This window comes from Sphaeramia orbicularis, chromosome 19 (genome assembly GCF_902148855.1).
Source record: "Sphaeramia orbicularis chromosome 19, fSphaOr1.1, whole genome shotgun sequence".
Lineage (NCBI taxonomy): Eukaryota > Metazoa > Chordata > Actinopteri > Kurtiformes > Apogonidae > Sphaeramia > Sphaeramia orbicularis.
Window position 1 is genome coordinate 22,883,626 of NC_043975.1, and position 27,844 is coordinate 22,911,469.

General features: G+C 33.9%; 1 protein-coding gene across 4 annotated transcripts in view; it reads left to right on the forward strand.

Annotated features, from left to right (window-relative positions):
- Nucleotides 1-27,844, forward strand: part of sdk2b (sidekick cell adhesion molecule 2b) — a 922,804-nt gene that overhangs the window by 720,204 nt on the left and 174,756 nt on the right. For all 4 annotated transcript variants that reach the window (XM_030121445.1, XM_030121446.1, XM_030121447.1 and 1 more), the window contains exons 6-8: nucleotides 22,277-22,388; nucleotides 24,069-24,259; nucleotides 27,066-27,149. In XM_030121445.1, coding sequence (XP_029977305.1) covers nucleotides 22,277-22,388; nucleotides 24,069-24,259; nucleotides 27,066-27,149 — 387 coding nt within the window. The remainder of the gene's footprint in view (nucleotides 1-22,276; nucleotides 22,389-24,068; nucleotides 24,260-27,065; nucleotides 27,150-27,844) is intronic.

The window sequence follows — 27,844 nt, forward strand, 5'->3', positions numbered from 1 at the left end:
GAAAACTTTGGAGTTGATATTATTTCTAAGTTCTTATTCTATTATTTACATTATTTTAGGGTCCGGCCCACTTTATTTCATATTAGGCTGTATGTGGCCCCTGAACTAAAATGAGTTTGACACCCCTGTTGTAGAACAAACGGTGTTTCCACGATAACAAACCCCCTGGGCTTCTTCCTTGTACCACACTTTGGGAACCTCTGCTGTAGATGTTCATAAGAGCTCAGAGTAAAGTTGAGGGTTATTGTATCAGAAACAGAGAAAACTGAAGAAAAAGGGACTTTTTCGGTAAAATAAATCATTAACTGAAATAAACCCAGTGTCTCCATCTACTGTCCAAGGTTATAATAGTTTTGGATTTTTCATTATAGTTTAGTTTTATTCAGTTTTGACTTTTTTTTTCTCTAATTCACTTAGTTTTAATTAATTTTTAGAGCAGGTTTGCTAGTTTTCATCTTTTTCTAAATGCTTAGCTTTTGTTTAGTTTTTTGTCGTATCTTTTCTCTTCTTCTCCGTCGTATCCAAATAAATCCCAGACAGGACTCTGCTGCTTTCTCCCAACTTTAGTCTCCATGTTTCCAGGTAGAGTGGGGACCAGAAGACGACTAAACAACAAGTGACGAGAAGTGACGGACCGTGAAGTTCCGTATGGTGCCGCTAGCTAAAATTGCTAGAGTGAAATAAATCGATTTCGAATCAATCCGACATTGACAAAGACAAAAACTAAGGGAATTTTATTCATAATTTTTATCTGTTTTAGTTAGTTTTGTAAGCACACAGTACAGTTTCAGTTAGTTATCTTTTTTTCTTTAATTCTAGTTTTTATTTATTTCAGTTAACGAAAATGTTTTTACAATTCTAGTTTTCGTCATTTCGTTAGTTTTCGTTAACGATAATAACATTGCTACTGTCATTTATCAAACTCCATGAGTTTTACTGGTGAATCAATGCTGTAGAAGATGACAGTGTTTCCACGGTAACTACAGAGCCTCTAAACATCCAAATGGGTCATATCTGATGCTCATGAAAAGATGACAAACTATATTTTACACCAATTATTTACATGTATTTATATAATAAGTGGATCACCAGGTATTAAACAGTTTAGATCAGTGAATGATTTTGGTCGCCGTTGGATGTTTGGTTCTAGGGCTACACGATATTGGAAAAAAAACTGACATTGCGATTTTTTTTTTTACCTTGCAATATATGAAAAAATACTCGCCAGGATATAATAGCTGTGTGGTGCCAATGTAAATGGTCAAACAAATTAGTTATGTTTAGTTGTGGCTACAGGTGGAAGGCACTATCGACACGGAACACGTGTTTCAATATCATCCGTCTTGTAGCCAAATTAAGAACGATTGTGATTGGTGGATCGCTGCACATAGTGTGTGACATGTACCCAGGTTGAACTTAGATGACAACATGCTGAGTTCATTTGCCTCCTACATTGCAGGACCTGCGATGTGACTATTACGCTAACATACATCACGATGGCGATGCTCGATATAACGATATATTGTCCAGCTCTGTTTGGGTTTTTATGGGTTAAAGGGGTCATATTTTGCTAAACCCACTTTTATTCATCTGTGGTGCATTTATTTGTGTATTTGGACCCTAATAGTTCCAAAAGTTTGAATTTGAACCCTCCAGGTGCTGCAAAGCTATTTTTATATTTATTTTGGCAAAAATCAAGTGGATTTCTACAACCTGTTTTAATTCCTGCTTAATTTTTTATGTCTATGACTAGTTACGTCACGACATTTGCACATATGAGGTCAAGACTTCCGACGAACATTTCTCCAAGTACGCCATAATTGTTTGTCAGCAGCAGCGGTTGTTGTAAAAACTGAAAATATGTCCAAATTTCCTGCTGATTACCTAAAATAGTTCATTTGTATTTAAAGGGCCAGCGCTCAAAACGACCTTTCTGGTGTCGTTACTCAGAAATAGGGTTGAAAATGAACCTGTAGAGTTGATTAATAAAGAATTCAGACCAAAACATAGTATTTAGAGTTTATGTAGACCACAGGGAAATGTTTTAAAATGCATAATTCCATTTTAAAAAATAAAAGCTAAATATCACTCAAGTCTATGCATCTTTGATAACACTGGTCAACAACAAATTTATTGTTTAAGTTTTTTGAGCTGATTTAGGATCATTTTGGTGTGCTGAATCCAAAAATCACATTAATTTTGCTCAATCAGGTCAACTTTCTGAACTTTGCTACATATTGGCTTTTTAACCTTTTTGCTTACATTTATGGGTATTTTCACATCATATGATACAAAATTCTTTCATATTTCTTGCAATAAACAAGTTCTGAAGATTTTACTTTTGCCAATTTATGATTAATGTTTTTTTTTAATATTACAGGTGAATGAAATGGCTTCGACTAGAAGATCTTGCAAAAATAAGTCTGACATATTCTGCTACAGTTTGTAACACTTAATAAATACATCCTGTTAGAAAATGATTTTTTTTTTCTCTTAAAACCTATTTTGGGTGAGAACTATATAAAAAAAATCAACTGATAAAGTCACTAAAATGTAATCAATTTTGTGAGAAGATCAAATTTTTCAAAATCAAATTAGCTGACTGAGAAAAACAGATGTCATTTTTGGATTTAGCGGTGCAAAATGGTCCTAATTCAGTTGAAAAAACCTAGACAACTTGCAAAAAACATTTTTTTTTTTGTAACCCAGTGTAATGCATTATTAAGTTACTTACATGTAGGGCTGCTTGATTATAGGAAAAAAAAAAAAAATCACGATTATTTTAGCAATAATTGAAATCACGATTATTAAAAACGATTATTTGTTAACCTTAAAGTTGTTTATTTTTTTCTAGCAAAACAATGTAAGATATACTCTTTAAACATAAATAAAGCTTTTAACCTCTAAAACAAAGTATGTTCACTTTTCTACGAAACAAAAAAATCTTTGAATGCAAATAAGTGTACTGTAAATGCAAGTATGTTTCCTTTTGTAAATAAATAGTGCACTGTAATTAAACTGCTCTAGACTTGCCATAGAACTGTAGCAATAAAAAAAAAAAAAACTCACGTGAAGTGCAAATTATAAATTCAAGTATGTTCAGTGTAGTATGAAACAGTAAATTCAGTGGCGTGCCGTGAGGTTTCAGTTCAGGCCTTCTGTATACATCAGCCATCTAGAATATGCACGCTAGGGTTATACGGGTTAGGTTAGGTTAGGTTAATACGGGAGTTGCAGTGTAAAGAGATTCGGAGACTGAAGATTGCATTGCGGGCGAAGTTGTAAACGGAGTTGTTTTTATGTGTTTTAGTTTTTCATAAGATTATGATAACGGTGGCGGTGGTTAAACTTTAGGTGGTTTAAAGGTTTGTTGTGTTAGCGGTCGGTGCGGACACAACTACGAAACACTTTTTGCACGTGATGTGTTTTTGCTCTTCGTCTACTTCATCAAACCCAAAGTGATTCCATACAATTGAATTTGACTTGCCTTTTTGTTTACCAAGCACTTCTGCTGTGATTCTCTTGCCGTTTTTCCAGACCGCTAGGTACAACTCTCTTCTTGGGGTGGACCTGCCGGCTAGCTGGCAGCAGTAGCTTAAAGGGGGGCGGGGCAGAGCAACTCATGGGAGCTTGCGTGCGCGTGAATTAAACAACTCAAAATTAATGATCGTTTTTTTCTCGATTACATAATTTTTGTAATCGTTGCGTGTAATAATCGAAATCGTAATCGAATTTCGATTAATTGCACAGCCCTACTTGCATGTATCTGCTGTATAAACTTTTATTATCACTTTCAACCTTTTAGCAATAAGCCCCCATTAAAGCCCTCAACAGTGGTGAAATCATGCTTTTATAAAATAGTTACCAAATAATAAAAATACAGATGTAAAAGTGCAATAAAGTATTGGTAATAAGTAAACTATGGAGATTGTATTCATTATTTACCTGTTTTCACCATTAGCCAAGTTGTTAGCGTTGTCTCTATAGTTGTTGTTAATCACCCGTAAACACACAAACACCCTATGTAGCTGGGATAGGCTCCAAGCGACCCCCGTGACCCTAGTGAGGATAAAGCAGGTTCAGAAAATGAATGAATGAATGAATGAAACACACAAACACAAGTAAATCTATTACTCAAGCGTCTTCTGTTGTTTTACTTTAGATGACATTTACACTTCACAGACAATTCCCATGTCTGCCTCATCATCTACAAGATTTCTCTGCCTCTTGGTCGGCATCTCTGACCTTTTCTACAGTTTTCTCACACCAGCTCTGAAAAAAGATCACACAGCCTCCTTCTTCAACTCTTCACTTTTATCTCACACTCACTTCACTGTATCTCATTTCCTTTTTCGTCCTCCTTCAACTTGTCCATCTCGCCTACAAGTCTCTCCTACGGTGGATCCAAACCCGCAATGAAGTCGAATCCTTAAGTAACGCTGATGTAATGCTTTTGTGTCTGTTTAGGGTCTGTCTTACCGCAACCTCAAACTCAGCTCAGCCAATTACAACCAAGAACCAGATCTGTTTTATACTAACTGTCGGTTTCTCTTTGTGGTCACTGCACTACTTATACTTGGAGTCGCTTGCTTTGTTGGGTAAAACATGAATTTTATTACCCCGCCCCCCCAAAGGGAAGGCAAGGGGTATTGTTTTTGGTTCAGTTTGTTTGATTGTTAACACTATAGCAGCAAAACTATTGGTTGAATTCATAGCAAATTGGACATATAGATTGCCAGTGACCCAGAATAGATCTGATTTCATTTTAGGAAAAGTAGGTCAAAGTTCGAATTTTTTATGATTTTTTTTGGATGTTTTTTTCCTCCCATTTACTTATAATGGGTGAAAGCTCAAATGTATATAGCGGCAAAACTGTTATTTTAATTCATGCCAAATTTAGTTTATAGATTGCCAGTGATGTGGAATACATGTCATTACATTTTGGGAAAAATACGTCAATGTTAGAATTTTTTATGAATTAAAAAAAAAAAAAAAATCCCATTTACTTATAATGGGTGAAATTTCAAACATCTGTAGCAACAAAACTATTGGTTGAATTCATACCAAATTGGACATATAGATTGCCAGTGATGCAGAATAGATTTGATTTCATTTTAGGAAAAGTAGGTCAAAGTTCAGATTTTTTATGATTTTTTTAGATGTTTTTTTCCTCCCATTTACTTATAATGGGTGAAAGTTCAAATGTGTATAGCAGCAAAACTATTGGTTGAATTCATACCAAATTGGACATATAGATTGCCAGTGACCCAGAATAGATCTGATTTCATTTTAGGAAAAGTAGGTCAAAGTTCGAATTTTTTATGATTTTTTTTGGATGTTTTTTTCCTCCCATTTACTTATAATGGGTGAAAGCTCAAATGTATATAGCGGCAAAACTGTTATTTTAATTCATGCCAAATTTTGTTTATAGATTGCCAGTGATGCAGAATACATGTCATTACATTTTGGGAAAAATAGGTCGATGTTAGAATTTTTTATGAATTAAAAAAAAAATCCCATTTACTTATAATGGGTGAAATTTCAAACGTCTGTAGCGGCAAAACTATTGGTTGAATTCATACCAAATTGGACATATAGATTGCCAGTGATGCAGAATAGATCTGATTTCATTTTAGGAAAAGTAGGTCAAAGTTCAAATTTTTATGATTTTTTTAGATGTTTTTTTCCTCCTATTTACTTACAATGGGTGAAATTTCAAATGTCTATAGCGGCAAAACTGTTGGTTGACTTTTTACCAAATTTGGTTTATAGATTGCCAGTGATGCAGAATACATGTCATTGCATTTTGGGAAAAATAGGTCGATGTTAGAATTTTTTATGAATTAAAAAAAAAAAAATTCCCATTTACTTATAATGGGTGAAATTTCAAACATCTGTAGCAGCAAAACTATTGGTTGAATTCATACCAAATTGGACATATAGATTGCCAGTGATGCAGAATAGATCTGATTTCATTTTAGGAAAAGTAGGTCAAAGTTCAAATTTTTTATGATTTTTTTAGATGTTTTTTTCCTCCCATTTACTTATAATGGGTGAAATTTCAAATGTCTATAGCGGCAAAACTGTTGGTTGAATTCATACCAAATTTGGTTTATAGACTGCCGGTGATACAGAATACATATCATTACATTTTGGGAAAAATAGGTCGATGTTAGAATTTTTTATGAATTAAAAAAAAAAATCCCATTTACTTATAATGGGTGAAATTTCAAATGTCTCTAGCGGCAAAACTATTGGTTGAATTCATACCAAATTGGACATATAGATTGCCAGTGACGCAGAATAGATCTGATTTCATTTTAAGAAAAGTAGGTCAAAGTTCAGATTTTTTATGATTTTTTTTAGATGTTTTTTTCCTCCCATTTACTTATAATGGGTGAAATTTCAAATGTCTGTAGCAACAAAACTATTGGTTGAATTCATACCAAATTTGGGTTGTAGTTTGCCAGTGACCAAAAATAGATGTGATTATATTTTTTTTGAAAAGTAGGTCAAAGTTCAAATTTTTTTAATGAATTAAAAAAAAAAAAAAAAAATCTCCCATTTACTTATAATAGGCAAAATTTCACATGTCTATAAAAACATTCATTTTGTTTCAATTTACTTCAAACTTGGCACATGATGACATCAGCTGGATCGATGCCAAAATAAACTACAATACATGCGAGGGGCGGGGTTTGTTGTGCCTGGAACCACATGTTTGTAAATTTAACCATTCTAAGTCATTTATCACCATTTATTATAATACTATCCTCTTCATTTTGCCTTTTAGCAAGAATCAGGCATTTTCCTTTAATTTAATTTACTCACCAAGTCAGAAATTCAGAGTAAATTCTAATGGTTTATGTCAAAACAGAGAAAAACTTGAGGAAAAAAAGTTAGTTTTTCAACAAAATATAAAATGAAGTGAACACCAAAACAAGTGTCGACATCCACTGTTATTTGTCAAATTATATGGATTTTACTGGTGAATCAACAAGTCGATTTACCTGACCCTGAAAACCTGATAACTGGGAGGAATTGTAATAACGTTCACGTCAGAAATGTGATGATCGAAAATCCTGAATTTCTTGTATGTAGTGATTTAAGACTCCTATTCACTCCAAAAGTGTCTCACTGCTACCCTCATTATTATTATTATTATTATTATTATTTTTTTTTTTTTTCATATTTTATTTTACTTTTTTGCACTTGCACAGATGTAAAAGACCAAAATAATCAATTTTTTATAATAATAATAATAATAATAATAATAATAATAATAATAATAAACTTTATTGTCATTGTACACATGTTACAATGAAATTGTGCAAGCCTCCCCCCCCAGTGCAATCCAGCATTAACAAGATAAAAACACAATAGTATATAAATAACGCTTAAGAATATAGCCTTATTATCACTTATAATAGTTGCTGTTTCTACTTTAAACTATTTATATGATCACCTGAATAATCCGATAAGTCCAGAAAACAGATAATGAAAGGATGAAGTGTTGCAGAAGATAACGCTGTTCCACATTAACTAAAGTCTCTAAACGTCCAAAAAAGTACATTTTAGCTGAATTATTTAAACGTATGTATATGATTCGTGCTTCAGAAGTTGTTAAACATTTCAGATCAGTAGATAACTTCCATCGCCTGCAGCTGTTCTTTTGCACTTTAATACGTTTTGATGATACTATTATGTTAAAATAGACCCTCAAGGCTATATTGGATCTGGGTTTTCAGTGACTTTACACCTATCCATTTAAATGGAATCTAAATATGTCTGTCACTCTGGAGCAGCACATGTACCCACAGGGGTACTAGAAGAAGCCCAGGGGGTACTTGTAATTTTTGGGGAAAAATACATTAAATAAGTCATCATTGTACTTAATACAAAATAAATAGTAAGAATTAATGCTGACATATAAAACATAATAAATACATTCATATTATAAAAATGACACTTATTTAATTTCAATATTTTTTAAAAGCTTCAATTGTTAAAATCCCCATGACTTTATTATGGGACACATTTCAAAATGCTATAACTTGAAACAGTTGAAGATGTTGATATAATTACTATTGGCGATAGATAGGAAGTCACATACAGTATGGGCTTTCATTTGGTGCCATGACCTTTGACCTTGACTGAACTTGAAAGGTCAAATGAATGTCAATTACTGTCTTTAAACCTTTCACGCACGAATTGTGAGAACCTTAATCAAAATTTTTTTCCTGAGTGTTTTTATTCCTCTTTAAGGCATGAAAAAAACACTGAAACACTGTGACTGAAAACTTTCTTCTGAAAAATAAATGTAAAAAATAATAATAAAATAAAAAATAATGTTTTAAAAAATTAAAAAATACATAAAAAAACATAATAATGAAAAAAAAAAAAAATTCTTATGAACCTATTTTTCATGAAGTTGCAAAAATGTCCACTCAACTGGACACCATGCGTTTAATTTTTGATGCACAGAAACAAGTATTTACTGATAAATTGTGTGAAAACTGTGGGTAACACTTGTGATTCTGGGGGTTTATGCTCAGGAGAGATCTAGATAATGTTACCAATTCATTTCAGAAAAGATATGTAGTGTCTTAAAACTTTGATAACCATATGTGTAAAAAAAAACAAACAACAACAACAAAAAGAACAACAAAATCCATGAATATTCAAGAAAACAGCTGTAGAATAGGTGTCCACTGTAGTGACCAGTATGCATGAAAGGGTTAACATCCCATTGGACTACAGGACCTTGGTTCTACTTTTTCGATCAAAAATGCTGAAGTGAGAGTTGGGGATAATTGGCTAAAAAAATACATTTCAGGGAGTACTCCACTGTAAAAAGTTTGAGAATCACTGCTCTGAAGCCAAGGGAGTAGGTTTGATTTTAACATTGGTGGGGACACAAAAGTGCTCCAAGGCAGCACTCTTGAAAGTTGATGTTTTTTCTGCATTTGCGATCATAATTTCACGTCACGTAGAGCTGATGAAACAAGCAAACAGTCATAGTCAGCAAAAATTCAGTAATTGACATGTTTGTAATGCATATCTGAATATCTAAGGACAATTCAAGAATTTAATGCATTCTGCAAAGTTATTCTCATGATTAACATATCCATTATTATTTAACCTCACCTGTGAATTTACAGCCTCTCCTCCTCTGCCTCCTCCTCCTCCTTCTCCTCCTCTACCTCCTCTCCTCTCTACTCTCTGTCATCTGACATAAATACAGGACGTAATATTTTACAAAAATGTTATCAAGGCAAAAAAAAATAACAGAGAGCAATAATCACCCAAAAGCCAAGTAAGAATTATAACAAAAAACCCACAAAAGACAAAGGGGGAAAAATAAAGGTGCGTCAGAACATAACAATGACACCACTGATATTCAAATCCGTCTAGCTGACATGACCCAGACAGAACAAATGCTGAACATATTGAAAACTTACGCTAGCGGTCCAACTAGCAGGGGTGACTGAGGTGAGTGACGGCCAATCACATGTACGTTAGCAAAACCAAAGAGCCAATCGGAAAACGATAGAGGCGGGACTTCTAGCAGAGACCGACTGTTAACCCTTTGTGTGCCATAACACTGGGTTACAAAAAAATGTTTTTTGCAAGTTGTCTAGGTTTTTTCAACTGGATTAGGACCATTTTGCACCGCTAAATCCAAAAATGACATCTGTTTTTCTCAATCAGGTCAGGTTTTTTTGCTAATTTGATTTTGAAAAATGTGATCTTCTCACAAAATTGATCACATTTTTGTGACTTTATCAGTTGATTTTTTTATATACAGGGTGGGGAAGCAAAATTTACAATATTTTGAGGCAGGGATTGAAAGACAGTGTATGACCAATTAGTTTATTGAAAGTCATGAGAATTTATTTGCCACAAGAAAATTGACATAATAGAAAATGTTTTTATTCTATGTGTCCTCCTTCTTTCTCAATAACTGCCTTCACACGCTTCCTGAAACTTGCGCAAGTGTTCCTCAAATATTCAGGTGACAACTTCTCCCATTCTTCTTTAATAGTATCTTCCAGACTTTCTCGTAATAGTTTTGCTCATAGTCATTCTCTTCTTTCCATTATAAACAGTCTTTATGGACACTCCAACTATTTTTGAAATCTCCTTTGGTGTGACGAGTGCATTCAGCAAATCACACACTCTTTGACGTTTGCTTTCCTGATTACTCATATGGGCAAAAGTTTGTGAAAAGGTATGGATAATAGTGTTAGGTATGATTATGACATCAATATATGTTTGGTTTCAAAACAATTGACGTAGTGCCTGCTGAGAAAAAACAACTAAATGTTCATTGTAAATTTTGCTTCCCCACCCTGTAGTTCTCACCCAAAATAGGTTTTAAGAGAAAAAAAAATCATTTTCTAACAGGATTCCTGTTAGGTACAATGGTGTATTCACCGCAGATGTAGCAGAATACGTCAGACTTATTTTTGCAAGATCTTCTAGTCGAAGCCATTTCATTCACCTGTAATATTAAAAAAAAAACATTAATCATAAATTGGCAAAAGTAAAATCTTTAGAACTCGTTTATCGCAAGAAATATGAAAGAATTTTGTATCATATGATGTGAAAATGCCCATAAATGTAAGCAAGAAATATTAAAAAAGCCAATATGTAGCATAGTTCAGAAAGTTGACCTGATTGAGCAAAATTAATGTGATTTTTGGATTCAGCACACCAAAATGATCCTAAATCAGCTCAAAAAACTTAAACAATAAATTTGTTGTTGACCAGTGTTATCAAAGATGCATAGACTTAAAGGAGTGATATTTAGCTTTTTTTTTTTTTTTTTTTTTTTTTAATGGAATTATGCATTTTAAAACATTTCCCTGTGGTCTACATAAACTGTAAATGCTATGTTTTGGTCTGAATTCTTTATTAATCAACTCTACAGTGACCAGTGTAATCATTACCTAAACATTACGGACAGCGGTTGTATTGATAGGGACAACACAGTAGTGGCTGGATATTGGTAGGGATGTGCCCCTAGTGTCCCTATGCAATTCTACGCCCCTGTCTGAAGCATCTAAGGGTACGTTTACACGGCAACACTCCGCAAAGATTTCTCCTTTGTGTTATAAAATCATTCCGCGTTAAGACGAAGCCGCTATGATAACAATCTGCGTTAACATGAGTCTGCGAGGACGGCTGAATACGCTGTAGTGGCCATGCCAGACCAGTAGCTGGCGATGTAGAGCTGTAGTGAAACAGTGGCGGTAAAACACGCGCCTGTGCACAAACGATTTCCGGTTTAGACAGCCTTTAAATGAGGAGAAGAAGAAGAAGAAGAGGCGGACAACATTATTTACAAACAACAATGGCAAGTGGTCGTACAAAGACGCAGGACTTCTTTGTCTGGACAGACGAGCTGAGCACAGTTAGCAGCACGTATGTTGTTCTGAAACCGGCCATTGTTGTTGTGGTTCTTCCTTCTTTTTCTGCAGCTTTATTGTGTCATAGAGGCTGGCAAACCAGCTTGGAGGCGCATTACCGCCACCAACTGGCCTGGAGTGGGTTAACTGGCGGTGCTTGGCTGCGTGCGCATGCGGTGACGTCATATTTTACCCCGGAACGCTCCGATTCGCGTTAACACGGAGCTGAAATGCGGAGCGTATCGATAACATTCCACCCTGGACCCTGGTATCCAAAGTTTCCAGATTCAGGCACTCTAGGCGCCGTTTCCATGTTAACAGAAGGCTAATCTGCGGTGAAATCTTCCCGGAGTCGACTGAATCCTACGCCGTGTAAACGGCCCCTAAAATTCAGCCTTCAATACAGACCAGTCCTTCGCTCTGTAGTGAATCTTCAGCGTTACACATAATTCTAGATTTTCCTGTACTTTCACACACAAAGGATGAGGAAACGACAGACTAACAGCTAAGTAGTTGTCAGTATTCAGCGAACGGCACGTTTAGCTCCGACAACAAAAAAACACAAGATGACAAATCAAACCAATTCAGTCGGCTCCAGCTCAGCAGAGTGAAATATAAGAGGAAAGCTAACAGACAGCAGCTTCTGACATGGTAGACTGGAGTTCACTATGGAAGTGAATGAGAGGGGTGAGGGTACGATATTACAGCTGACAAGAAGAGGGAGCATAAATAGCCTGTGGCACATATGAAGAACAGTGGCAGAGCTGATTATACTACGACTGGAACACACACTTCTACATGCACACACACACACACACACACGCTGCAGTTCAGGTTAGATAGAGCACCTAGCAGGAGGTCTCAGCCCCCGCAGGTTTCAGGGAATAATGCCATACATTTATATGAAGGTAGCACACATGCTTCACATATTCACATGCCTGCATACACCCCGACAAACACACACACACACACACACACACACACACACACTGATGTGCAAGGTGCGAGAAGAGTCACTATTGAAGGATGAGTATGCTCCTGCCTTTTAATATTATGTGTGCGTGTATCTGTCGGTATCTGCTACAGCAGCTGTTCCTGCAGCGACGCTTCTGACGTTGCATTTCCCATGAGCTTTTCTGGCTCTGGCAGAGCTCGGTAAGAGCGAAGGACGAGGAAGGAAAGAAAGAAAAGCTCTGGTTTTGTGTTATACACTTCTGGAAAACTGAGACGGACGCTTTGACTATTTATAGGCGCCTGTTTATTCTAGAAGCTACAGACAAACATTTCCCCCAAATTCCAAATAGAGATATGCAAAAGTAGAGCACTGATTTGCAGAAATTTGCAAGTTGTGTGAAATATTAGAAAATGCAGTGTTTTCAGAATTAAAAAAAAAAAAAAAAGTGCAAATAAACAAATGTTAGACAAATACTGTGTTCCAGGAATAGTTAAGAAACCAGTATTTGATGGAATAAGTTGAGAAATATAGTAATAAAAACAAATAAAATGTAATAAAATAATAATATAATAATCAACGTATATATATTATATTGAGAAATTTAAAAAAAAAATATATATAGCCTCTGGGTCGACACTGTAATGTGCCCTCAGTGAGCCTGTTTACACACACACTAAAAATCTGATCATTATCCGATTTTAGATTTATTAGATTTTTCAAGTGATGTAAAAGACATAACGTGATATGATTTATAGATGTTTGTTTATTCTTGAAGCCACAGACGAACGTTTCCCTCAAATTCTAAATAGAGATATGCAAAAGTAGAGCACTGATTTGCAGAAATTTGCAAGTTGTGTGAAATGATAGAAAATGCAGTGTTTTCAGAATTAAAAAAAAAAAAAAGTGCAAATAAACAAATGTTAGACAAATACTGTGTTCCAGGAATAGTTAAGAAACCAGTATTTGATGGAATAAGTTGAGAAATATAGTAATAAAAACAAATAAAATGTAATAAAATAATAATATAATAATCAACGTATATATATTATATTGAGAAATTTAAAAAATATATATATATAGCCTCTGGGTCGACACTGTAATGTGCCCTCAGTGAGCCTGTTTACACACACACTAAAAATCTGATCATTATCCGATTTTAGATTTATTAGATTTTTCAAGTGATGTAAAAGACATAACGTGATATGATTTATAGATGTTTGTTTATTCTTGAAGCCACAGATGAACGTTTCCCTCAAATTCTAAATAGAGATATGCAAAAGTAGAGCACTGATTTGCAGAAATTTGCAAGTTGTGTGAAATGATAGAAAATGCAGTGTTTTCAGAATTAAAAAAAAAAAAAAAGTGCAAATAAACAAATGTTAGACAAATACTGTGTTCCAGGAATAGTTAAGAAACCAGTATTTGATGGAATAAGTTGAGAAATATAGTAATAAAAACAAATAAAATGTAATAAAATAATAATATAATAATCAACGTATATATATTATATTGAGAAATTTAAAAAAATATATATATATAGCCTCTGGGTCGACACTGTAATGTGCCCTCAGTGAGCCTGTTTACACACACACTAAAAATCTGATCATTATCCGATTTTAGATTTATTAGATTTTTCAAGTGATGTAAAAGGCATAACGTGATATGATTTATAGATGTTTGTTTATTCTAGAAGCTACAGACAAACATTTCTCCCAAATTCCATGTGAAAATAGAGCATTTATTTGTAGAAATTTACAAGTTGTGTGAAAAGACAGAAAATGCAGTGTTTTCAAAATTAAAAAAAAAAAAAAAAGCAAATAAATCAATGTCATAGAAATACTCTATCCCAGGAATAGTTAGGACACAGTGTAAAAATGTGATCATTATCCGATTTGTAGATGTATCAGATTTTTTAAGTGATGTAAACGGCATAATGTGATATGATTTATCACATATCGGCTGTTATATGATAACGAGAAAACAGATGAACACACCTAGATTTCTCTTCGATACTCTGATGTCTTCACGCATGTATATGTTCTTTTAAATCTGCACGTGTAAAAAAAAAAAATATATATATATAGTATACATATATATATAAACAGAAGTGACATATTGCATCAAGACTGAGGACAGATTCTTGCCGTACAAAAGCCAACTGTCGTTTTCTCCTCGTGCAGAATAAATGAAGGACATTAGCAGTGTGTAACCTATTTTTCAGACCTATTTTCTCCCATATTAGAACAGCTAACACTAACATGTTCCACATGACGAATAGCAGGAAGTTTGACTCTACCATCACTGATTGATTGATTATTTTATTTGAATGTAACATTAAAACGAAAACAAGAAAATTTAATATAAAAAGAAAACATACTTGAAAAGGATACGTTTCACTATATGTACATTCGGGCTGAACGATATGGACAAAATTTCATATCTTGATATTCATGCCAGGTATCTCGATATCGGGTTCGGTGAAAACCAAGCATTTTTCAGAAAAATACAAACATCATAACACAAAAGAATGTGGAAAGTGAAGTTTTATTTATACGAACTCACTGCCAGTCATCAACATTAACTTAAAGTACGAATAAATAAATTACAAATTAAACATTTTACTGCAGAAAATGTTTTTTTACTGCAGAAATCTATATCATTTATATCATTGCTTTTTCGATATTAATATCTTGAATGTTCATGTCTAGATATCGATATGATAATGATATATCTTTCAGCCCTAATGTACATACTCCGAAAGAACTCCGATACTGGATGTAAATCAGGATTTTTCAGTTATCGCATTTCTGAAATACAGAACCAATTATTACAATTATCTGATTTTTATGATCATGTAAATGATCTCAATGAAAAGTATTCATCCCTCATTCCCTCTGTTCATAGCCTATTGATCAGACAATACTCATTTTATATTAATATTTGTTGAATAATTCAGAGGATTTCGCATTTATGGACTGATTTATTGGTTTTAATTGCTTTTTTTTACACTACTTTATTGTAATCATGTGGCCTCCGACAGTTTAACTTCACAGTGGTGGAAGAACCGTTTTTGGACCCATCATGCATTTGTGATATGTTCTCTTAATCACATGTTTTCTTTTGCACGTGCTCAGTTCCATCGAGGTCAAAACTGGATATTTCAGCAAGATAATGAAACATATCCAAGGCATGACATGTTGAAACTGTCAAGAATTTTTTTTTTTTTCTTCATGTTAACAATAAACAAAAACAGGGGAATAAATACTTACAGCCACACTTTTTGAAACACAAAAAGGTTTTTACTCAAATATTCCATGATAATATTTGAGATTTTAAGGATGTCCAAAAACATTTTTCCACTATTGTATCTATTTGTGTATGGGCTGTTTGACTCTACATACAGGGTGGGGAAGCAAAATTTACAATATTTTGAGGCAGGGATTGAAAGACAGTGTATGACCAATTAATTTATTGAAAGTCATGAGAATTTATTTGCCATAAGAAAATTGACATAATAGAAAATATTTTTATTCTATGTGTCCTCCTTCTTTCTCAATAACTGCCTTCACATGCTTCCTGAAACTTGCGCAAGTGTTCCTCAAATATTCAGGTGACAACTTCTCCCATTCTTCTTTAATAGTATCTATAAGAAAGTCGACATTGCTGTGTGATGTTCTATTGGTAGCATGTTCTAAAACGCCCCAAATAGCAGAATCCAGAGGGTTTAGATCTGGGCTAGAAGGCGGCCATAAACATGATTCCCAAAAATTGCTAAAGTTGGATTTGTTGCTGTTGTCAACAAGTGTTTTGGTGTTCTTGTGTAAGATTTGAACTTCAAATCATATTTTACTGCATTTCTAACGCTCTTGTTGTCTACCTCAAGTTCAATTGTCATTTTTCTCATGGATTTGGTTGGATCCTTTAGGATTTTGGATTTGAGAGTTTTAATAAAAGCTTTGGTACGTTTTTTGTTGCACAAACCAAGGTTATAATAGTTTGGGATTTTTCATATTAGTTTAGTTTTATTTAGTTTGGACTTTTTTTTTTTTTTTTTTAATCTAATTCAGTTCGTTTTAATTTGTTTTTAGAGCAGGTTTGCTAGTTAGCTTACCGGCCAACGTAATGCGGTGTCCGTCGTCTGTCGTCGTCTGTTACAAAAATTTCAATCGTCGTCTTGTCCGAAACTACAATTCTGATTGACTTCAAACTTTTTTTTTTTTACTTTTTATTTAGATTTTTGCACAATATACGGGTGGGGAAGCAAAATTTACAATATTTTGAGGCAGGGATTGAGAGACAGTGTATGACCAATTAGTTTATTGAAAGTCATGAGAATTTATTTGCCACAAGAAAATGTACATAATAGAAAATGTTTTTATTCTATGTGTCCTCCTTCTTTCTCAATAACTGCCTTCACACGCTTCCTGAAACTTGCGCAAGTGTTCCTCAAATATTCGGGTGACAACTTCTCCCATTCTTCTTTAATAGTATCTTTAAGAAAGTCGACATTGCTGTGTGATGTTCTATCGGTAGCATGTTCTAAAACGCCCCAAATAGCAGAATCCAGAGGGTTTAGATCTGGGCTAGAAGGCGGCCATAAACATGATTCCCAAAAATTGCTAAAGTTGGATTTGTTGCCGTTGTCAACAAGTGTTTTGGTGTTCTTGTGTAAGATTTGAACTTCAAATCATATTTTACTGCATTTCTAACGCTCTTGTTGTCTACCTCAAGTTCAATTGCCATTTTTCTCATGGATTTGGTTGGATCCTTTAGGATTTTGGATTTGAGAGCTTTAATAAAAGCTTTGGTACGTTTTTTGTTGCTTCCTCCACTTCCAGACTTTCTCGTAATAGTTTTTCTCAGTCATTCTCTTCTTTCCATTATAAACAGTCTTTATGGACACTCCAACTATTTTTGAAATCTCCTTTGGTGTGACGAGTGCATTCAGCAAATCACACACTCTTTGACGTTTGCTTTCCTGATTACTCATATGGGCAAAAGTTTCTGAAAAGGTATGGATAATAGTGTTAGGTATGATTATGACATCAATGTATGTTTGGTTTCAAAACAATTGACGTAGTGCCTGCTGAGAAAAAACAACTAAATGTTCATTGTAAATTTTGCTTCCCCACCCTGTATATATGGACTGGAAGGCTACAAACAAAACCACTCATAAGAGATAAATAAAGTTTCCTTAATTATACTGAACTGAACTGAAGAAGCCTGATTTCAGTTAGAGTTTATTACATTTGGTTCTTTATGCAGATGCTCAGGTTTATTTGATGGTCTGTCTGCCGTCCTGTTGACTTTCTAGTGGTTCAGAATGTCATGAATGGATGAATTTCACATCTGAATGAGTGTTTCAATCCATAAAAACTAACAGTAAACACTGAAATAAAATTTAAAAAAAATCCTCCCCAAAAAATTAATAATAAATACTATGATGAACAACAACAAAGAAAATGGAGACAAAATAGAGCTGCGGGAAAAAAAAAAAAAAAAAAAAAAAACTGCTCTGTTTTCCTTATATTCCTCTGATATGAGCTGTGTGATGTTTACGAATAAAACGTGGAACCTTTAATAAGTGACGGTTTGTAAATCGTATTTCATTTCATGCATTCTTTCATCTTACAGCTTCAGTAAATCAAGGCTTTTCTTATAACCGCTCAAATACTAAAGCACACAAACAGGATGAAAAAATAAATAAAAAAATAAAAATAACATAGCTACTTATGCACTCGTGAATCAAATTGAAATTAAACTGGACTGAATGACTAAATTTAAAAAAAAAAAAAAAAAAAAAAAAACACTCGAAGGTCATGGAGGAAAGGTTGGTTTATTTATTACCTTTGCTAGGAGGTATTGTGATCGCTTTGCTTTGTGTACGTGCGTGTTTTTGTTTGTTTGTTTGTTTGTTAGATAGATAGATAACTCAAAAAGTTATGGACGGATTTTCATGAAATTATCAGGAAATGTTGATACTGGCACAAGGAAGAAATGATTACATTTTGGTGATGATCGGGGGTGGGGGTGGGGGTGGGGGGGAGGGTTGGTTCAATCAGAAGGAGGAGTGGACTCACATCATCAGAATGAACACAAATGAAGGAAAAAATGCACACAATGCACAAAAAATGAAGAAAATACAGAAATTAAATGAACACAAATAAAGGAAATAATGAACAAAATGCACAAAAATTAAGAAAATATTAATATTAAACAAAATAAAGAAAACTTAATATAAGAACATAATGAAGAAAAATTAAGAAAATAATGAAGAAAATGAAGAAAAATTAAGAAAATATAAAAGCAAAATGACCAAAAATGAAGAAAATATTGAACAAAATGAACAAAAATGAATATAAAACAAAATGAAGAAAGATGAAGAAAATAATGAACAAAATGAAGAATAATGATAAAAATATAAAAACAAAATGAAGAAAATAATGAAGAAAATGAAGAAAAATGACAAAAATATAAAAACAAAATGAAGAAAAATGAAGAAAATAATGAACAAAATGAAGAAAAATGAGGAAAATATAAAAACAAAATAAAGAAAAATGAAGAAAATAATGAACAAAATGAAGAAAAATGACAAAAATATAAAAACAAAATGAAGAAAATAATGAACAAAATGAACAAAAATGATGAAAATATAAAAACAAAATGAAGAAAAATGAACAAAATAATGAGCAAAATGAACAAAAATGATGAAAATATAAAAACAAAATGAAGAAAATAATGAACAAAATGAAGACAAATTACAAAAATATAAAAACAAAATGACCAAAAATGAAGAAAATACTGAACAAAAAGAAACAAAAATGAATATAAAAAAACATGAAGAAAGATGAAGAAAATAATGAACAAAATGAAGAATAATGGAGAAAATAATTAACAAAATGAAGAAAAATGACAAAAATATAAAAACAAAAAGAAGAAAAATGAACAAAATAATGAAAAAAATGAACAAAAATGACAGAAATATGAAAACAAAATGAAGAAAATAATGAACAAAATGAAGAAAAATGAAGAAAATATAAAAACAAAATGAAGAAAATAATGAACAAAATGAAGGGGGGGGGGGGGGGGCAGATCTCTCTTGGCGGAGGTCTGCGTTCTCCGAGTGCTTTTCTTGTTCACTCTGTATTCACTCTTTTTCTGTTGTTGTTGTTGTTGTTGTTGTTGTTGTTGTTGTGTAGCGGTTTAATGGTACATTTGTGTTCTGCAGATGTCAAACCTTGGCCTTGGTTCAACTGTATATATTATATGTGTGTGTGTGTGTGTGTGTGTTTGTTTATGTGTCCACCAAAGCCTTTTGTACAAAATCTAATGACCCAGGATAGGTTAGATTGAGTCATGACAGCCCCTGAAGCCACGTCTGACATGTGCAGCCATGAGCGCACTCTCAGGGCATGATGGGATTGACGGATCAGTGTGAGTTTATCACAGACATGACACATCACAAGAAGCACACACACACACACATACACACACACTGCATTTGCTGCCACGGGCTGTCTTTCCCCGACGCTAACACACACACATAACGACATATCCGAGTTTGGTAAACATTTCAGCGTTCGCATGTGAACACGCAGTTGCCTTTTTCACCCCTTTAGCTTCTCGTGGGTCGTCCACAGTTTCTCCATCCCTGGTTTTGGTTGTGGAGCAGACATCATATTATACACACTCAGTGCACTGTCTCATCCTGTTCAAGCCATCCTTCTGTCAGGACTCAGATACAGTGTGTGCACCGGTCACTTTCAATATTTCACCTCACTGAACACCCACAGAGTTCACTGGCTGCAAATTCAACGTATAGGGCATCGCTGTCTGGAGAACGGGATCAAATCTACCAGTGTACCCACTCTGTTTCTATTGGATGTATGTTAGATAGATACGTCTGTGGGTGAATATTCGTAATTAACGTGTGTATGTGTGTGTGTGTTGCAACCTTGTTGAGCCGCATTATGTAATAAATTCCCATTATGTAATAAAAGTTCAAAATGTAATAAGAACGTCACTTCATCTTGTAATAAAGCCGCATTATGTAATAAACTGACGCATCTTGTAATAAACTACCTCAGTGCGTTATGTTGTAATTTTTTCGCATTATGTAGTAAGTTATTACAATTTGAGAAATTTATCACAAAATGCACTTGACACATTTTTATTTTTAAAAAAATGTAATAACATGGTTCATTATGTAATAATCCAAATTAATATAATTTCAGAGCAATTTAGAAGAAATTAGTCACAGGAGCTACAGGTAATGGAATCCGAACTTTAACCACATAGTTTAAAGATTAATTTAGCACATTACATTTTCCTGAAAATAAAAATGTGTCGAGTGCATTTTGTAATAAATTTTTCAAGTTGTAATAACTTATTACATAATGCGAAAAAATTTACTACATAATGCACTTAGGTAATTTGAGCTGCATTATGTAATAAATTCCCATTATGTAATAAAAGTTCAAAATGTAATAAGAATGTCACTTCATCTTGTAATAAAGCTGCATTATGTAATAAACTGACGAATTATGTAATAAACTACCTCAGTGCGTTATGTAGTACATTTTTTCGCATTATGTAGCAAATTATTACAATTTGAGAAATTTATTACAAAATGCACTTGACATATTTTTATTTTTAAAAAATGTAATAACATGGTTCATTATGTAATAATCCAAATGAATATAATTTCAGAGCAATTTAGAAGAAATTAGTCACAGGAGCTACAGGTAATGGAATCCGAACTTTAACCACACAGTTTAAAGAGGAACATAAAAATGTGTCAAGTGCATTTTGTAAGAAATTTCTCAAGTTGTAATAACTTACTACATAATGCGAAAAAAATTTACTACATAATGCATTGAGGTAGTTTGAGCCGCATTATGTAATAAATTCCCATTATGTAATAAAAGTTCAAAATGTTATAAGAATGTAAGGTCATCTTGTAATAAAGCCGCATTATGTAATAAACTGACGCATTTTGTAATAAACTACCTCAGTGCGTTATGTTGTAAATTTTTTCGCATTATGTAGTAAGTAATTACAATTTGAGAAATTTATTACAAAATGCACTTGACACATTTAGCCATTTAGACACGTGTCACTTGGCACTGATTAGTATGTGTTTATCTGCAAAATACATTTTAGTTACAAGTTAGCCACCAAAAGTATGTGACGGTTTAGCTCTTTTTTTATATCCAGAAATGTTGTTTACATTGTTAAAGACACTTTCCCGAGTTTTTTTTTTTTTTTTTTTTTTCAGCTGCCATACCGCTTTATATTGATCAAAATATATTCAGCAAAATACATTTTAGTTGCAAGTTAGCCACTAAAGGTGTGACGGTTTAGCTCTTTTTTATATCCAGAAACATTGTTTACATTGTTAAAGACACTATCCTGAGGTTTTTTTTTTTTTTTTTTTTCTACTGGCATAGACACCTTATATTGATCAAAATATTTTAATTTGCCTTAAAAAGGTTCTGTTTAGAAATAAAGCCATTTATTGTTCAACATCAGCACTTTCTACTTTGTGTGTGCATGTTGGAGTGTGTGTACTAATTGCGAATGTAATGCTAATAGGTAGGCTATCATTATCACAACTACAACTACTAATCTGCAGGGTTACTTCAATTAAAGAGGGGAAAAAAATCTACTTGAGTGTCGTTATTACGTAATGAACCATGTTATTCCATTTTCCTGAAAATAAAAATGTGTCAAGTGCATTTTGTAATAAATTTCTCAAATTGTAATAACTTACTACATAATGCGAAAAAATTTACTACATTATGTCAGTTTATTACATAATGCAGCTTTATTACAAGATGACGTGACATTCTTATTACATAATGGGAATTTATTACATAATGCGGCTCATCACACCTTCTTTGTTTTCCAGATGTGGGAGGTCCAGCAGACCCCATCGCTCCCACTATCATCATCCCCCCCAGGAACACCAGTGTGGTCACGGGTACCTCGGAGGTCACGATGGAGTGTGTCGCTAATGCTAGGTAAGACAACAACTGGATCTGTGTGTTCTGGAGAAAGCAAAGCTGGGTGTTTTCCCACTAAAGCAGGGGTCACCAACCCTGGTCCTCCAGATCTACGATCCTGCATGTTTCAGATGTGTCCCTCTTCTAACACACCTGATACAAACGATAAGTCTATTATCGAGCTCTGCAGAAGTCTGAGAGGGACCGTCAGGTGGACAGTATGCAAAGCTATCTATCTATCTATCTATCTATCTATCTATCTATCTATCTATCTATCTATCTATCTATCTATCTATCTATCTATCTATCTATCTATCTATCTATCTATCTATCTATCTATCTATCTATCTATCTATCTATCTATCTATCTATCTATTTATCTATCTACACTATATTGCCAAAAGTATTTGCTCACCTGCCTTGACTCGCATATGAATTTCAGTGCCATCCCATTCCTAGTCTATGGGGTTCAATATGACGTGGGTCCACCCTTTGCAGCTGTAACAGCTTCAACTCTTCTGGGAAGGCTGTCCACAAGGTTTAGGAGTGTGTTCATGGGAATTTTGGACCATTCTTCCAGAAGCGCATTTGTGAGGTCACACACTAATGTTGGACAGAAGGCCTGGCTCTCAGTCTCCGCTCTAATTCATCCCAAAGGTGTTCTATGGGGTTGAGGTCAGGACTCTGTGCAGACCAGTCCAGTTCATCCACACCAGACTCTGTCATCCATGTCTTTATGGACCTTGCTTTGTGCACTGGTGCACAGTCATGTTGGAAGAGGAAGGGGCCAGCTCCAAACTGTTCCCACAAAGTTGGGAGCATGGCATTGTCCAAAATGTCTTGGTCTGCTGAAGCATTCCCAGTTCCTTTCACTGGAACTAAGGGGCCAAGCCCAGCTCCTGAAAAACAACCCCACACCATGACCCCCCCTCCACCAAACTTTACACTTGGCACAATGTGGTCCGACAAGTATCGTTCTTCTGGCGACCGCCAAACCCAGACCCGTCCATCAGATTGCCAGATGGAGAAGCGCGATTGGTCACTCCAGAGAAGATGCCTCCACTGCTCTAGAGTCCAGTGGCGGCGTGCTTTACACCACTGCATCCGGTGCTTTGCATTGCAATTGGTGATGTATGGCTTGGATGCAGCTGCTCGGCCATGGAAACCCATTCCATGAAGCTCTCTATGCACTGTTCTGGAGCTAATCTGAAGGCCACATGAAGTTTGGAGGTCTGTAGCCATTGACTCTGCAGAAAGTTGGCGACCTCTTCGCACTATGCGCCTCAGCACCCGCTGACCCCGCTCCGTCAGTTTACGTGGCCTACCACTTTGTGGCTGAGTTGCTGTTGTTCCCAAACACTTCCACTTTCTTATAATACAGCTGACAGTTGACTGTGGAATATTTAGGAACCAGGAAATTTCACGACTGGATTTGTTGCACAGGTGGCATCCTATCACAGTTCCACGCTGGAATTCACTGAGCTCCTGAGGGCGACCCATTCTTTCACAAATGTTTGTAAAAACAGTCTGCATGCCTAGGTGCTTGGTTTTATACACCTGTGGCCATGGAAGTGATTGGAACACCTGATTCTGATTATTTGGATGGGTGAGTGAATACTTTTGGCAATATAGTGTATGTGATGTGTCAGCGAATGACATCTGAGCGCTCCACTGTGTACATATGTGTTCTCTCTGCAGGCCTCTGATCAAACTCAGTATCTCATGGCGTAAGAACGGCGTGTTGGTGAACAGCGGCTTGAGCGACTTCAACCGCAGACTGACCATCCTCAGTCCCGTGGTGAGCGACGCCGGCTACTACGAGTGCGAGGCCATTCTACGCAGCAGCAGCGTGCCTTCAGTCAGCGCCGGGGCGTATCTGCACGTGCTCGGTGAGACTCGCCGTCCTATTGTCCTCAGACATCAAAAACATATAGTTTGGACGCTACAAAAAGGTTGATGTGTGCGTAATTTAATGTGACGGGTTTCAAGTAATTACGTCTTTCACACCATTGTCGTGGGCCAATTTACACCTCATTTTTACACAGGAAGTTCAGATTAAATTATTAAAGCAGTTTTCAGACTTTGCTGTTACTTTTTTACTTATTATTAATTCACACCGCAGTTCTTTTCGAAGTCTTTTTTTTTTTTTAATTCAGTGGTGTTTGTTCTCTGTCCTTTCAAATCTAATTGCAGAATATCCTTAATGGGAAAGCTGCTACAGCACCTACAGCAGTCATTCCCAACCTTTTTTGGCTCCTGACCTCATTTTAACATCACAAATTTCTGGTGACCCCAGACATTTTTTTGCTAAAATTGATTTGTTTTTTATCATGTAATAGTTTGCTATACAATGTTGTAAATAAACATTAATTTTAGATGACATTTAGTCTACAGTATATAATGTATATTATTATGGACAGAGGCAGTAAAGCCAGGTGTAGATTACTGCACAAAGTGCGAATTTGATTTTCCTCGGTCAGGATATGTACAGTCAGTCCAGCTTGGATTTACAATTAATACTGAACAAACAAGAACTCAAACTATGAATTATGAAAGAGCTGCAGCATCTGAAACTGACCACAATGAACATTTGAAAGATAAACAGTACCACAGTGCTTCAGTTTCAGCTTCACAGTTTGTCATGTCTTTGTGTCTGTCTTTGTTATTTTTTGTATTCATGTGTATTATTTATTTATCTTTAATTCATTTGTGTTAATTATTTATTTGTTTTATTTTGACACTTTTTGAATTCATATTTTTATTTATTTGTGTTTTAGTTTTATATTTTAGTTAATATTTATGTCATTTTTTTTATTGTTTGTGTTTTATTTTGACATTTTTTTTTATCGAATTGCTATTTATATTTATTTGTGTTTTATTTTTATACTTTAGTTAATATTTATGTTAATTATTTATTATTTATGTTTTGTTTTGTCATTTTTATTGAATTCATATTTAGATTTAATATTTGTTTAGTTTTTATATTTTACTTAATATTTATGTTAATTATTTATTATTTATGTGTTTTATTTTGATACTTTTTGAATTCATATTTATATTTATTTGTATTTTATTTTTACATTTTAGTTAATATTTATGTTAATTATTTATTATTTATGTGTTTTGTTTTGCCGTTTTTATTGAATTCATGTTTAGATTTATTATTTGATTTGTTTTTATATTTTAGTTCATATTTATGTTAATTATTTATTATTTATGTGTTTTGTTTTGACATTTTTTATTGAATTCTTATTTATATTTATTTGTGTTTTATTTTTTATATTTTAGTTAATATTGATGTTAATTATTTATTATTACTTATGTGTTTTGTTTTGCCGTTTTTATTGAATTCACATTTAGATTTATTATTTGGTTTGTTTTTATATTTTACTTAATATTTATGTTAATTATTTATTATTTATGTGTTTTATTTTGACACTTTTTGAATTCATATTTATATTTATTTGTGTTTTATTTTTTATATTTTAGTTAATATTGATGTTAATTATTTATTATTACTTATGTGTTTTGTTTTGCCGGTTTTATTGAATTCACATTTAGATTTATTATTTGGTTTGTTTTTATATTTTACTTAATATTTATGTTAATTATTTATTATTTATGTGTTTTATTTTGACACTTTTTGAATTCATATTTATATTTATTTGTGTTTTATTTTTACATTTTAGTTAATATTTATGTTAATTATTTATTATTTATGTGTTTTGTTTTGCCGTTTTTATTGAATTCATGTTTAGATTTATTATTTGATTTGTTTTTATATTTGAGTTCATATTTATGTTAATTATTTATTTATGTGTTTTCTTTTGACATTTTTATTGAATTCCTATTTATATTTATTTGTGTTTTGTTTTTATATTTTAGTGAATATTTACATTTTTTTTTTCTTTATTATTTATCTGTTTTGCTAAATTTATTTCATCGCTTAAAAAATGACCACTACCGGTTCACGCACATTAAAGTTAAGATAGTATTTGTCATGTGGACATGTCTTTAAAGTGTAACATTTTAATAATAATAAAAAAAATCACTAAAACTATCAGTATATGCCAAAAAAAAAAAAGTAATCAGTATCGAATCATAAACGTATGGCGTTGCCCGGCACTACTGTTCGGCGCAAGAAGAAATCAAAGAAATTGAAGCCACTGATAGGATATATTCAGGTATTATTTGTCAAAGTGTATAAAGTGTCAAAGGTATAACGGTGAAGTTGCGAGGCAGTGAAGGCAAAGTGTTATTGATTTAAAAGGAGAAGACTAATGGTTGGCCTCAAGAAACTGTTTAATAGCATTGCTTGAGTCACTTTCATTCCATCCCACTGAAACACTTTGATGTTTTCAAGGTTGTGATGTGATTCAAAGCACAAAGTGTGGTGAACCTTTCCCGTGGTAGAGCTAACCGTGACTTTCTTCTGCCTGTGGCTTGAAAGGAAGCATTTAAAACATAATTCACCCCACATTCCTCATTTTTTTAAACTCCACTTTACATTGTTATTTTTGTTGTAATAACCACATTTGATCACCAACAGTGATAGCCGTGTATATTCATGACCTTTGCTGATATCGTAGCGGGTGCTCATAGTTACGGAGTCTTGAGTTGAATAGTCCAAGTCATTTTTTTTTTTTTTTTTTTCAATTTTTTATTATGATTCCTTTTTATTTCTCTGTCTTTCAGAACCACCTCAGTTTGTGAAGGAACCAGAAAAACACATCACAGCCGAGATGGAGAAGGTGGTTGATATCCCCTGTCAGGCCAGAGGTGAGAAGATGAGCGTCAGAACACAGAAGAAAGACACACTTGAGAGTTGACTCAGTCCAGATCTACTATTTCATATTATGTTTTATCAGTAAAGTCATATACATGGCTTTTATCTGACTACTATATTTAGCTTCAAACGACTTGCAAGCCTCAACCCAGCCAAAAAAAAAAAAAAATAAAATAAGTCGCACATGTTATATTTCACTGCACCACCTTTGGTTTGGATCACAGGAGACATTCAATAGATTTAACTTAGTAAATAGTTCAGATCCTGTCATGGGTAAGTACTGCCGTGGTTAACAAGTGGTGCCAGGCACAACAAGCCCCGCCCCTCGCATGAACTGTAACTTATTTCAACCCAGTCTCATATCAAAATGTGAAATAGCTACGTTTATCCACAGCGCAAAATGTATCAGTTTGCGGTCACGTGACCCGTCTACAGGCCAATGGAAAAGAATGGGAAAAAAAAAAAAAAAAAAAAAAAAAAAAGGGAACATTTTACAATTTTCAGGCCCTCATTGTGAAACTGATACGTTTTGCACTGTGGATAAACGTAGCTATTTCACATTTTGATATGAGACTGGGTCGCTTATTTTGGCATCAGTCTAGCTGATGTCAGCGTATCAATTGCCTCTATATATGTGCCAAGTTTGAAGTAAATTGAAATAAAATTGATGTTTTTATAGACATTTGAA